This window comes from Phacochoerus africanus, chromosome 6 (genome assembly GCF_016906955.1).
Source record: "Phacochoerus africanus isolate WHEZ1 chromosome 6, ROS_Pafr_v1, whole genome shotgun sequence".
In the NCBI taxonomy this organism is placed as follows: Eukaryota; Metazoa; Chordata; class Mammalia; order Artiodactyla; family Suidae; genus Phacochoerus; species Phacochoerus africanus.
This window is the reverse complement of record NC_062549.1, coordinates 62,397,129-62,410,934: the sequence shown is the minus strand read 5'-3', so window position 1 is coordinate 62,410,934 and position 13,806 is coordinate 62,397,129. Positions and strand designations below refer to the sequence as shown.

The 13,806-nt window shown below is 34.1% G+C and overlaps 1 protein-coding gene across 12 annotated transcripts in view; it reads right to left on the bottom strand.

The window, feature by feature from the left end:
- Nucleotides 1-13,806, bottom strand: part of STAU2 (staufen double-stranded RNA binding protein 2) — a 314,299-nt gene that overhangs the window by 282,308 nt on the left and 18,185 nt on the right. For 2 of the 12 annotated variants that reach the window (XM_047783738.1, XM_047783743.1), the window contains 2 exons: nucleotides 8,397-8,527; nucleotides 3,423-3,568 (listed from right to left, as the gene is read on the bottom strand). The exons of 7 other annotated variants lie outside the window; for them this stretch is intronic. In XM_047783738.1, coding sequence (XP_047639694.1) covers nucleotides 3,423-3,568; nucleotides 8,397-8,436 — 186 coding nt within the window. In that variant the 5' untranslated portion in view covers nucleotides 8,437-8,527. The remainder of the gene's footprint in view (nucleotides 1-3,422; nucleotides 3,569-8,396; nucleotides 8,528-13,806) is intronic. 3 more of the 12 variants (XM_047783740.1, XM_047783742.1, XM_047783741.1) reach the window with 3 other exon arrangements.

Below are 13,806 nucleotides of genomic sequence, written 5' to 3'. Positions count from 1 at the left end.
GAAGGCAAACATTAAAATATTTTTTAAGAGTCACATATTACAAGTTGTTCATACTCTGTAAGACTCACTAGAGGAAAAAGGAAAACATGTAAACCTAAAGAGATGACTACTTCCTGCCAAGAAGTATGCATAAGGAAACAATTCTACACCAACCTGAAGACACTAATCTCTATCCTGTGTTTCTCAACTCTAGATGCACATTTGAATCATTTGAGAGCTTTAAAAAAAATCCTAATATCTAGACCTCATCCAAGACCAATCAAATTAGAATGTCTGAAAGTGACACTCAGCATAAGTATTTTTTAAAACTCCCTTTGTGATTCCAATGAATAGTCAAGGTTGAGAACCACTACTGTGTGTGTGAGTGTGTGTATATAAATATGTATGTTTACATATCTATGTAAACTGCCATATAATTAAGGATAATGTCCCAAAAATTGTTAAGTTGAGGCTGTTTAAATTTTTCATGCCAGAGATAATCATTTATTTCATAAAATACATTTATTTCTTACTTAAAACCAGTGGTAGACATCTATGAATGAAAAAAATCATTTTGTTTTCCACAACAGGGATCCATACTTAACCAGTTAATATTAACATTCATTATTAACATTACATAGATTTATGAATACTATCTTTCACTCAATAATTCGCTAATTATTCTAGTATTTATTCTTTTGAAGACTGAGATACAGGCTAACTGGTGTAGTCCACGATCAAAGCATCCAGAACAGCAGGCAGAGGTTGGCAAATGGATGTCTAAACCTTAAAACCCAAGGAGATCTGGGAGTTCCCATTGTGGCTCAGTGGTTAACAAATCCGACTAAGAACTATGAGGTTGCGGGTTCGGTCCCTGGCCTTGCTCAATGGGTTAAGGATCCGGCACTGCTGTGACCTGTGGTGTAGGTTGCAGACATGGCTTGGATCCTGCATTGCTGTGGCCCTGGTGTAGGCCAGCGGCTACAGCTCCAGTTAGACCCCTAGCCTGGGAACTTCCATATGCCAGGGGAGTGGCCCAAGAAATGGCAAAAAAGACAAAAAAAAAACCAAGGAGATCTGGAACCATCTAGAAAAAAGAATGTGGACCCAGCAAACCTCGACCATTAGAAGGGGAATTTAATAACACAGAAGAAAATTTGGGGAGGGGAGGAGAGGAAAAGTTAAAGGAATGGGCTTGAACAGATGAGAGGGGTTGGGATTTAGTATAGAAGCAGAGGGGCTGGCCTCTACAGGCAGTTCATGTGCAACCCAGAAGGGAAGTCAAGGCTGAGATTTTGCTCAGCCACATGGACCAAGATGGGGGAGAGAGTTGAGGGTACATACAAAGCATATGGAATTTAACTGGATAAGGAAATGTGAGGACTGAGGAAAGTCAGAAAAAGGAAAAAGGTGGTAGAATCAATGAACGTGTGGTGTGGAAGGACTACCAAACTCAGACTACTGGAGAGAATGAACTAGATGTCAGAGAGAAATGAATGCCTGGGATTGTAAGTATGGAGGGTCTTGAAGTTATGAGTAATGAGGTAATCAAGAATGTGATCACAGGAGTTCCCGTCATGGCACAGTGGTTAATGAATCCAACTAGGAACCATGAGGTTTCGGGTTCAATCCCCGGCCTTGCTCAGTGGGCCATGAGCTGTGGTGTAGGTCGCAGATACAGCTTGGATCCTGAGTTGCTGTGGCTGTGGTGTAGGCCGTCAGCTGCAGCTCCAATTTGACTCCTAGCCTGGGAACCTCCATATGCCGTGGGAGTGGCCCAAGAAAAGGCAAAAAGACAAAAAAAAAAGAATGTGATCACAGGAATGAGTAGTGGAAGGAGAATGGAAGACAAGATAATTGGAGAAATGCAAGAAACAAATGTCAGCATGTTGGAACCATCATCTATTTACACAATGATATCACCAAAACTTAAAACAGGATGGGTATTAGAAAGTGAAAGTGAGCCACGAGATATGTGATGGAATCTCCCAGAGGTCCTTCACCCATGTGATCACTGTGCTGTCACAGGGAGGGTTAGTCTATTAATATGAAATTCAAAGCTAGGGGTCTATCTCGAGGAAGACTACCTATCATTGGCAATGAGAAGCAAAAAGGCCACATACTAGAGAAACCATAAACTACAGAAGAATAAAATATGTATTACCCTAAATAAACTCAGTCTAGTACAACAGTAGCGTCCTATGTATATACATCATGGTACCGCAGCATAGTAACAACTACAAAGAAAGATGGAACCTGCTGGAGGACTAGCAGAGGGATCAGAGAAGTTTCACAGAGGTTGTGTAAAAGATGTGAAATGTGAGATGAGTGTCCAAAAATGATACAGGGTAAAGGGACCTTTAAATCAGAGACATTACAACACAGGCAAAAGCAGACAGAAGTGAAAAAACAGGAACTATTTGAAAAAATGCAAACAATTCAACTTGATTAAGGGCAGAAAAGAATGAGTAGGAAACATAGGAATTTGGCCACAGAAGACAGTCAGGATATAAGACCACACAGATAGACCAAGGCCACAACCTTTTTCTGTGAACAAAAGATATTATGAACAAATTTAAGTGTGGCTCAGAAACCCTTATACTAGCGAATAAAATTGATGGGTTTCAGTTTTACCTTATATTCCTTACTTTGAAGGAGATGCTAGAAAACAATTAAATAATCCAATAGCCAGTTGCTTTACAAAGATTAATCAACCTTTAGAAAACCAATTGTTTCCACACTGTATACAAAAATTTATGATCATTATCATAATCTCCAATATCCAAGATTTAAAATGTGACAGAGGTTTGTGTACAGCTTTGAGATTTTTTTAAGAGAGGAACAGAGCTCAAACATAAACACATCAGTAACAGATTTCTTTCTAACATGTATAAACACATAGAATGAGGCTGTATAAAAACATAAATTGACTTTCCATTTAAAAGAACAATATTATAAGCAAATACGGATATAACAACAATACTGGTATATACAACTTTTATAAAAGATGAATCTTAGAATTAATCATACTGGAAAAGATGTCTCACCAGGTAACTGTTGCTATATTTTACTCTGTATTTATTTTTACATTAGCAGTCATATTTAACAAAAAAAGTTCAAGTGCTGGCAGCAGCACATATGAACTATTAAGCAAGTCACTTAACTTTTCTGTGCCTGAGTTTCTTAATTTGCACAACAGATATCAAAAATCCATATTTCATGTGCTTTCATTAAGTTTTTGTGAAGTACTGTATCTGAAAAAGCTCTGTAAACCATAATGAGCTATAAAATTGTTTAGTACAGACTTCAAAATATTTTTAATAAAGCTAAGAGCCTTAAGCCATCCATTACCACCCCCCAAAATAAAGCACAATTAAAACCTGAGATGATAAATCTGATAGACTTTGATAAGCATGTCTCACCACCTCTCTTTGAAACCTTACCTTCGAATGAGCAGGCCCTCTTTCTTTCAGAAGTTTATACTGGGGTTGGACTCTATTGAAACGGGCTAACTCATTTACCAGACACATTGGAGTTTTCTCTTTGGGGGTTGCCATTTTATCTTGGAGAGAAGCTGTAAATAAAAAGGCTGTAAAGTTTTTGTGAAGAATGACTTTACAAAATGGAAGAAAAGCTAGTTTTGACTTTTTTAGATTGAAGTCAGATCGTATCTTTGGATTAAATTATTTTCATGAATTTTATATAAAAATTACAAATCATCTAAAGTCCTCCATTACATGCAACAGAAATATGTATCACATTTTACACAACAAATTGAGGTAACTTCTTTCCTAGGTACCTAAATCGCTCTCTCTATATACACATATGATAACAGCATGCTTAAAGATTTTAAAACAATACAAGATTAAATTTTTAATTTATCCTATAACTTTCCTTTAATAAATTTTAGCACAAACACATAATCTTACTACTACAAAAAAACTAAATTTTATCTGCCTTTTTTACCACTTGATCTTTCTTTTTTTCTTTCTCATTCTGAGGCAGCATATTAACTGAAAAAGCTCTAGTCTTGGGATCAAGTCCTAAGTTTAATTAATAAGCTCTGTCAACTACTCTTTTTTAGTAAATTTTCTTTTTGTTTTTTTAATGAAATTTTGAAAAGCAGAAAGAATAATTTAACAAAGGACCATGTTCTTACCATCCAGAATTGAAATTAACAATTTCTATGTTTGCTTTAAGTCTTACTTAAAACGAAACAAAAAAACAGTATTACATTCCAGTTAAGTCCCCTTTATCTTTTCCAGAAACTACCACTTTATGAATTTAGAATATATCCCCCTAGGATATTCTAAAGTGCATGTGTATGCATTCATGCATATCCATGAAGAAATAGTCTTGATATATGTGATTTTGAATAGTTCGTATAAGTAGTAACATAATAAACGTATCATTTTCACAACCTTCTTCACTGTTATGTTTTTGAGATTTAACTTATATACATCTAGTGCACTGCTTTTAACTGCTGTAAAATTACCATGTTTTTTTTTAATCCTCTCCCCTACTGATAGTAGATATTTAGGTTGTTTCCAATTCTTCACTTTTAAAAAGGTAAAACACTCTACCAAACAGCATTCAGAAGGACTGTACCAAATTACCTTCTTCTGGGAGTATGAGAAGTACCATTTCCCCTCAACCTTGAAAAATGCAGTATGGGCAGGTATCTTAATCTTTGATAATGTGATGTTTGACAAAATATATTGGTTTTGATCACTTGAGTTTCCCACTGCTTCTGTCCTTTTTTTCTATTGATTATTTTATGTGTTACATTTATCAATCTTTTTATAATTTATGCTTTTTCTGCCTTGTTTAAGAAATCCTTCCCTACAAGGTGTGAATGATTTTTACTTAAATTTACTAAGCCTACTATTATTTATCTATAAAATAAGGGTAATAAGTCTATTCTACTTAATTCACAGGTTGTTATAAGGTTAAGATTTTTAAATGTATGGTACTTTAAATTCTACCACAATTATTGCTACAGATTCAGAATATTTTCCTAACACTATTTTATTCTACGATTTCCTTCATCTCATGTATAGACATATTTAACTGCTTTTTACTTTTTCATCTCCCATTAATCAGTGTCAAAAAAATATTTTAAACCTCAAACATAAAACATGCAAGTGGATTACCTCTGGCTCAATGAAACTGTAGTCACAATATACAGAGAATACATTAGACAAATAGAAAATTTTAGGAACTTCATCTATAAACTTTCCATGACAAGGTTTAATTAGAAAGTGGTATTCTTTTTAATACTTTAAATTAGTTTTTTAATATTCTTTGGTATAATAACTTGATCATAATCATCATGATTAAGAAATTTTAAAAATACTATAAAAATACTTAGTAAGGCATTTTATATATATATATATATATACATGCAACCAAGAGTTGCTAAAAGTTAATTCTATAGTTAAACCATTCTAAGTGGCTTGCAAACCAGAAAAAAAAAAAAAATTCTAGTAATTACTACTCTAGTAATTACTACTCTTTGAACAGCACACCACATAAAAGACACAAAGTATTATCAAGACAGGTTGAAGGAGTTCCCGTTGTGGCAAAGGGGAAATGAATCTGACTAGAAACCATAAGGTTACAGGTTCAATCCCTGGCCTCACTCATTGGGTTAAGGATCCAGCACTGCTGTGAGCTGTGGTGTAGGTTGCAGATGCAGGTCGGATCCCGCATTACTGTAGCTATGGTATAGGCCGGCAGCAACAGCTCCAATTAGACCGAGCCTGGGAACCTCCATATGCCAAGGGAGTGGCCCTAAAAGGACAAAAGACAAAAAAAAAAAAAAAGAGAGAGACAGAGAGAGGTTGAGAAAATCTTCATTTTACTTTTTCTACTGTATTATCATTCAAATAAACATTTTATACACTATACCAGAAAGTCAGTCATTATATAAAATACGAGGTGACCTGGGATTAGAATCAATGTTGGTCTTTGCACACCATGGCATTAATTACTCAAGTACAATAAATAATACGGCTATCTGAATATCAAAAGCAAAAGGAGTTCCGTTTGCAGCTCAGTGGAAACGAACCCGACTAGTATCCATGAGGACTTAGGTTCAATCCCTGGCCTCGTTCAGTGGGTTAAGGATCTGGTGTTGCCATGAGCAATGGTGTACATCACAGACACGGCTCGGATCCTGCACTGCTGTGGCTGAGGCATAGGCTGGCTGCAGCTCCAATTCAACCTCTACCCTGGGAACCTCCATAAGCCACATGTGTGGCCCTAAAAAAGACCAAAAAAAAAGCAAAAGCAGAATGGAAATGAGAAAATACTGAAGTCTGGTAAATCAATTTTGTGTAACACTTAAATAGCATTTATACTGCTACTATAACAATTTTCATAACTCAGCAATGCTTCATATCTGTTATGACACAAAAAATATTAGAAGCGTAAGAATACTATGACAATTTTGTAGTACAAAAATTAATAGCATAGGTTTCAAATATGTTAAAATATATTTAAATGTTAAGTTCAGAGCTCTGCAAACTTGTCTGATTAGAAAATCTGGAAAATCTGATCTAAATCCTTTAAAGGAAAGTGGTAATAACATGGTGTTAAAATTATATCCCACTAACTTTCTGCTTCATAAAAGTAACATAAATCCAATAATGGAGCCATGGATTTAATGCGTGACAAATTTTGCTGTGACAGGTGTGCAAAATACATGTAAGAGTTCATTTTGATAAAACTTTATAACTAAAACCTAAACATTTAAAATTGGAAAATTTAAAAATAATTAGTCCTAGTTCAGATTTTTTTTTTACAAAATGATTAAAACTTTATTTTCCACTGCTGTTCCTCTACTCGATCAGAAATCTTATTAGTATTAAGTATTTGACAGAGCTCAATGATTGAGCAGTAATTCAAAAATTAAACCAAAATTTTGATAAAGTATCTACAAAATTATAAAACAAACTGTATATAAAAATAGAGACAGAGATCTATAAGCTGAATGTATATGTTACTTTTTAGAAGAGTCAATAGTGACAAAAGTAAGAAATATATACACTTTTGCCCAAGTATGTATTTTCAAGGGACCTAAGAATGTCCTCAACAAAGCTACTGTGAAAGAGGTTTCAGGTTGATACAGTGGCTGCCACAGCAGATACATTCTCAGAAGTAAAGGTAATTTATGATCATGGATTTCACAATTCTAAGACTGCTTTTGGGAGAACAAATGCCATATAGTTAAGAGCCTGTTTTGGATATCTCTGCCACTGAATGACACCTCTGTAACCTTGAAAAAGTACTTAAATCTCACTTTCCTGGACAGTAAAATAAAAATAAGAGTTGTTTTTTATTAGTGGATTATGGTCTTGGTTGAATGAAACAATGTAAGGCACTATTAACAATAAGAATGTATTATTATTATTCTGCTTACAAATAATTTATTGAAGCACTCTATCATAGAATATGTATAGAATGATATTTTATAAACTTTTCAGAGCTTCCTAAATTAAAATACTCTGAGTTAAACTGTTCTCTTAGGATAAGAGATTGTATGATTTTATTCATACAAATATATTTCTTTAATATTCTATAAAAATCATGTATTTGTTACTATTTTTTCTATTGATTTATCAAAACATATTAAATTTGTTTCCACTGAAAAAATTCCCAAGACTGATAAAAATTACATTTAAGATTTCTCATATTTGTGTCAGGGCATATTCTTTGTTGTTATAAAATTTGTTTACACATAATTCTCCGTAACTTTGATAAGTAACACTGGTAAAATAGCTATTTATAATAACAACAGTATCCACACACTCATCAAAACATAGACATACTCTATTTTAAAAGATTCTATTTTTTTCTATCTTTATAAAACATCCTAGACACTCTGGGACTTGAATCTTTAAAATATACCAAAATAATACAGTTCACAGTTCAATAGGCAAAATTTCTGTCCTAAAGGAGCTTACAGTCTGGTGGAAAATACAGGCACATTTAAGAAATAAATACCCTCAATTGCAACATGCTAAGTGCTATACTAAGGGTGTTCAAAGGGACACCTTAGGTGAGTGAAGGGGGTGTTGAAAGGTAGGTTTCAGAAAGTGGTGGTTAGATTAGACCAATTAATTAAGAAAGGTAGGCATTTACCAAGTTAGCAAGGGTGGAAGAGAAAAAGACAGTCCAAGCTTTTCCAGAGCACACATGCAGGAGAAAGCAAATAAAACACATCACATCTGGCAAAAGCAAATAGATCGTTAGCAGAATATACAATGCAGAGTAGGAAATAGCAGAAAAAAATTATCTGACCATAATCCACCAAAACACTAAAAGTTTCCTAAGCCAGAACTTAGAGTGGCAGCATTTTTAAGGCAGTTAAATTACAGCCAGAGCTGTTGCTAGTAAATCATAGTCTACCTCACCTGCCAAGGCAAGTCTCTCCATAGAAGAATCCGTTTCCATCCCTGGTCCCAGAAAATGACTTGGACACAGTTTCTATGTCTCTTTTGCTGGCTCACCTTTCCCTATTCCCTGCTATTGGAAGGGACTCATCCTAATTCCCAAGTAAAATAAAAAGAAAGAAAACAGAGTCAAAAAATCAAGGAATTTACCTTCTATATGTTCTTGCTCTCTAGGAGAAATGTGACCGTCCATAGCTATAACTAAAACAAACCTTAAAACTTCAAATTCGACCATAACCTAAGTTGTCCAAGCAAAACCACCAACCAAGGATCAAACTGCTTTATTATAATTGCCTGTTAATCAAGAACATTTAAAATTCATATCTCATACAGACACAAAAATCAATTCCAAAAGTGTTAAAATGTAAAATATAAAATATGACAAAAACACAAGTAAACTTGGCTAAATATTTCTCATAATCCTGTAACACTATCTAACCTTATTGTTTTTTTTTTAAATCAAACATGTGCATATTTAAAGAAGGGGGGGGCGCGAGGACTCAACTTTCTACTTTGAAATACTGCATTGTTTTACTTCTTTATAATAAACATGCAGAACTTTTAAATCTAAAAAATTATTTTACGAAGCCATACCAAAAGTTGGAAACAGTTTGCCTTAGACTCTAATTGCTATTCTCCCTTTTTTTTTTTTTTTTGGTCTTTTTAGACCCACACCCACAGCATATGGAGGTTCCCAGGCTAGGGGTCTAATTGGAGCTTCAGCTGCCAGCCTACACCACAGCCACAGCAATGCAGAATCCAAGCTGCATCTGCGATCTACACCATAGCTCACAGCAACGCTGGATCCTTAACCCACTGAGCAAGGCCAGGGATTGAACCTGCGTCCTCATGGATGCTAGTCAGATTCATTTCCACTGAGCCACAACAGGAACTCCTGCTATTCTCCTTTCTAAAGTATTTACAGTGCAACCAAGGTTCTGACAGAAAGAAGATGCCCAAGGACCTGATTCAAAGCAGGCCATAGTGCCATGTCTACAACCTCTGATTTTTCCAAGGGAAACCAGGGATTTAAACACTACAAAAAGACAGTGTAGCCTCACATTCTTGACATATTCTATTACATTTTTCCATAAGTATTTCATATTCTTGATACTGTGGTATATTGTCTTTTTTTCAGATCGTTCCTTGCTAGTGTGTAGAAATACAACCGACTTTTGCATACTGATCTGGTATCCTTCAACCTTACTACACTTATGCATTAGGACTAGTAGGAGTTCATCACATTTTCTTCATAGAAAACCAGGTCATCTTTGATTTACGACAGTGAATTAAAATAGTTTTGTTCCTTCCTTTGCAATGTGAATACTATTTATTTCCTTTTCTTGCCCAACTGCACTAGCTGCAACCTCCAGGACAATGTTAAAAAGGACTGGTCAAAGTAGACATCTCTAACTTGTTTCTGATTTTTAGGGGGAAAAAAAAACTGTTCAATCTTTCCATGAATAAGTAAAATATTAGCAAATAAAGTATGTCATGGATCCCCATTTCATACTGAGGAAGTTCATTTCTATTCCTAGTTTACTGAAGACTTTTTTAAAATCAGGAATATTTGAATCAAATGCTTTTTCTGCCTATTGAGATAACTGCTTTTCACTGTTTACCTTGTTAATGTGGTGGATTACATTACTCTATTTTTTGAATGTTAAACCAACCTTGCATTCCTGGGATAAATCCCACATGGTTATGATGTTTTGTCCTTTTAATATTTTGTTGAATCTGATTTACTGAAAATTTGTTTAGATGTTTTTACATCTACATTAGTGAGTAGTAGTATTCTGTAGTTCCCTTGCAATGTCTTTGTCTGGTTCTGGTATCCTAGTGATGATGACATCCACGTCTTTGAAAAACACTCCCTCCATTACAAATGTCTTTGAAAAGTTTGTGTGGAATTGATATTATTTCTTCCTGGAGTATTCAGTACGAGTCACCAGTGAAACTATTTGGACCTGGAGTCTTCTTTGTAGGAAGATTTTTTTAACTACAATTTTAATTTTTTTATACATATAGGACTATTGAGATTATCTCTTTTCTTCTGCTTTCTTTGGGATTAATTTGTTCTGCTCCTTCTACATTATTATGGTGAAAACTAAAGTCATTTTAGATCTTTCTTCTTTTCTAATATGTACTTAGAGCTATAGATTTCCCACTAAGTACTGTTTTAGCAGCATCTTTGAATATGTTGTGTTTCTATTGTTAGTTTAAAATACTTTATAATTTTGATTCCTTCTTTTAACCATGAATCATAAACATGCTATTTAATTTTCAAATACTTGGGGATTTTCCAAAGATATTTCTATGAATGACTTCTAATTTAATTCTACTAGAATCAGAGGATTCCTCTTGAGTTGAATCCTTTTGAATTTATTAAGACTTGTTTTGTGGCCCAGAAATATAGTCTATCTTGGTAAATGTTCTGTGTCAACTTGTGAACAAATGTGCAGTCTGCTCTTCTTGAGTGAAGTGTTCTGTAAATGCAGAGAGATCAAGCTAGTTGACTATTTACATTCAATATGATTAGACATACCATTAGGTTTGAGTCTATCTTCTTGCTATTTATTTTTTATTTTTTCCCATCTGGTCTTTGTTCCCATTTCCATCTTTTCATGGCTTCTGTTGAATTAATTATATTTTCACTTCTACTTTTTTGGCTTATTTATTATAGCTCTTTGTTCTGATATTCTACTGACTGCTTTAGAGTTTATAGTATATATCTTTAATAACAGTCTACCTTTATATTATACTACCTAATGTAAAGCATTAAAATCTTTAATAATATCCTTCCATTTCTCCCTCAACCTTCAAGCTACTGTTATTATCATACTTTCATGTATGTTAATAAGCCATATAATCTTAATATTTTTGCTTTAAATAAGAAATTACCTTTCAAAAAGATTAATAAAAAAATCTTACACATTTATTCAACTACCACTTCTGCTTTTTTTTTTTTTTCATCTTTGTCATTTTCTTGCTGCCTTTACAATTTTGCTTCTAGTGGGGGAATGTTGAGCAAGGAATTTGAATAGACATTTCTCCAATGACAAAATACAAACAGCCAACAAGAAAATATACTAAACATGAAAAGATACTAAACATCACTAATATCACATAAATGCAAGTGAAACTACAAGACACCACTTCATACCTATTAGGATGGTCATTGGCATTAAAAACAAAAAAAACAAAATAACTATTGGTGAGGATGTAGGGAACTTGGAGCCTTTGTTCATTTTTGGTGGGAATGTAAAATGATGCAACCACTACAGAAAACAGTACCTAAACATGAATTACCACAGGATCCAGCAATTTCACTTCTGGATATACACCCAGAATAACAGAAAGCAGGGACCTGAACAGATTACTTTACTTGCACACTCACATTCTCTGCAGTATTATCCACAATAGCCAAGAGGTGTAAGTACCCTCAATGTCTGCTGATGGATGAATGGATAAACAAAATGTGGTATATACACAAAATTGAGTATTATTCAGCCTTAAAAAGGAAATTCTGACATATGCCATAGTATGGATAAACTGTGAAGACATTATGCTAAGTGAAATAATCCAGTCACCAAAGGACCAATGTTATATGATTCCACTAATATGAGGTATCTAGAGTAGTCAAATTCACAAAGACAAGTATAATGGTGGTTGACAGGAGCTGGTGAATTGGAGAATGGGAAGTTAGTGTTTTAATGGGTACAGAGTTTCAGTCAGCAAATAGCAAAAAGTTCTGCAGAAGGATGATGGTGATGGTGGCAGAACACTGTACATATACTTAATGCCACTATACACTTAAAACTGGTTAAAATGGGAGTTCCCTGGTGGCCTAGCAGGTTAACAATCCAGCGCTGTCACTGCTGCGGTGCAGGTTTGCTCCCTGGCCTAGGAACTTCTGCATGCTGTGGGCATGGACCAAAAAAGGAAAAGGTTAACACGGCAAACTTTATGTTATATTTTACCACAATTAAAATTTTTAAATAAAAGAAAACAAAAAGTCACACTTTTTTTCTCTGAAAACTTTTTTTTGCAGTATAGTTGATGTACAATGTTGTGTTGGTTTCAGGTGTACAGCAAAGTGATTGCTTCTAAGAGTTCTCTTGTGGTGCAGCAGGTTAAGGATCCAGCATTGTCACTGCAGCAGCCTGGGTCACTGTTGCAGCATAGGTTTGATCCCTGGCTTGGGAACTTGCACATGCCGTAAGCACAACCAAAAAAAAAAAAAAGATTTTATATATATGTATATATATTCTTTTTCAGATTCTTTTCCATTGTACGTTATTACAAAATAGAAAATATACAGCAAGTCCGTGTATATTTTATACATAGTAATGTGTATCTGATAATCCCAAACTCCTAATTTATCCCTCCTGCTACTTCCTGCTTTGGTAAACTTAATTTTGTTTTTTATGTTTGTGAGTTTATTTCTAGGTTGTAAATAAGTTCATTTGTATGACAATTCACTTCTTTCTGAAAAGCATTTTCAGTGGGAAGAGAATCTGAAGTTAACAAGTATTTTATAGTATTTTAAAGAAGTGACCCAACTCTCTTTTGGCCTGCAGTTTCTAACAAAAACTCTGTCATTCTTTATTTCTCTGTTTATAACATCTTTTTTTCTTCTGCTTTTAAGATTTACTTTCTCTATTACTGATTTTCAGTCATTTGATTATGATGTGCCTTGGTGTGTGTTTTTTTAATGTTTCCTTCAAATCAGATTCACTGACCTTTACATATCTATGTGGTTTATAGTTTTCTCTAAACAGAAAATTTTCAGTCATTATCTGTTCTAATATTTTCCTGTTCCCTCTCTCTTCCCTTGATTATCTAATTAATTTATTTTAGACTACATGATTCTATCCAACAGCTCACAGGTGCTCTGCTCATTTTTTCTGTCTTTTCACTCTGTGTCTCATTTTGGACAGTTGCTATTCCTACATATTCGAGCTCACTTATCTTTTCTTCTATAGTGTTTTATCTGCTATTAATTCCATCAAGTACTTTTTATTTCAGATATTGCATTCATCTCTAAAATTTCCATTTATTTTCATGTTTTATTTCTGTCCTCGTTTTCCTGTTTTCCTCTACCTTCCTGAACATTGATAGCATATTAATAACAATTCTATTTCCAGCTTTGTCTGTTAAATCAATCATCTTTGTCATTTCTGGGTCACTTTCTATTGATTTTTTTTAATGCTGGTTATGGGTCATATGTTCATGCTTCTGCAAGCATTTTAATTTTTAATTGAAATGAAATTGATGTAATATCAAATTAACCATTTCAAGTGAAGACATTGATAGCATTTAGTACAGTCACAATGTTGAGCAACCACCACTTCTACCTAGTTTCAAAACA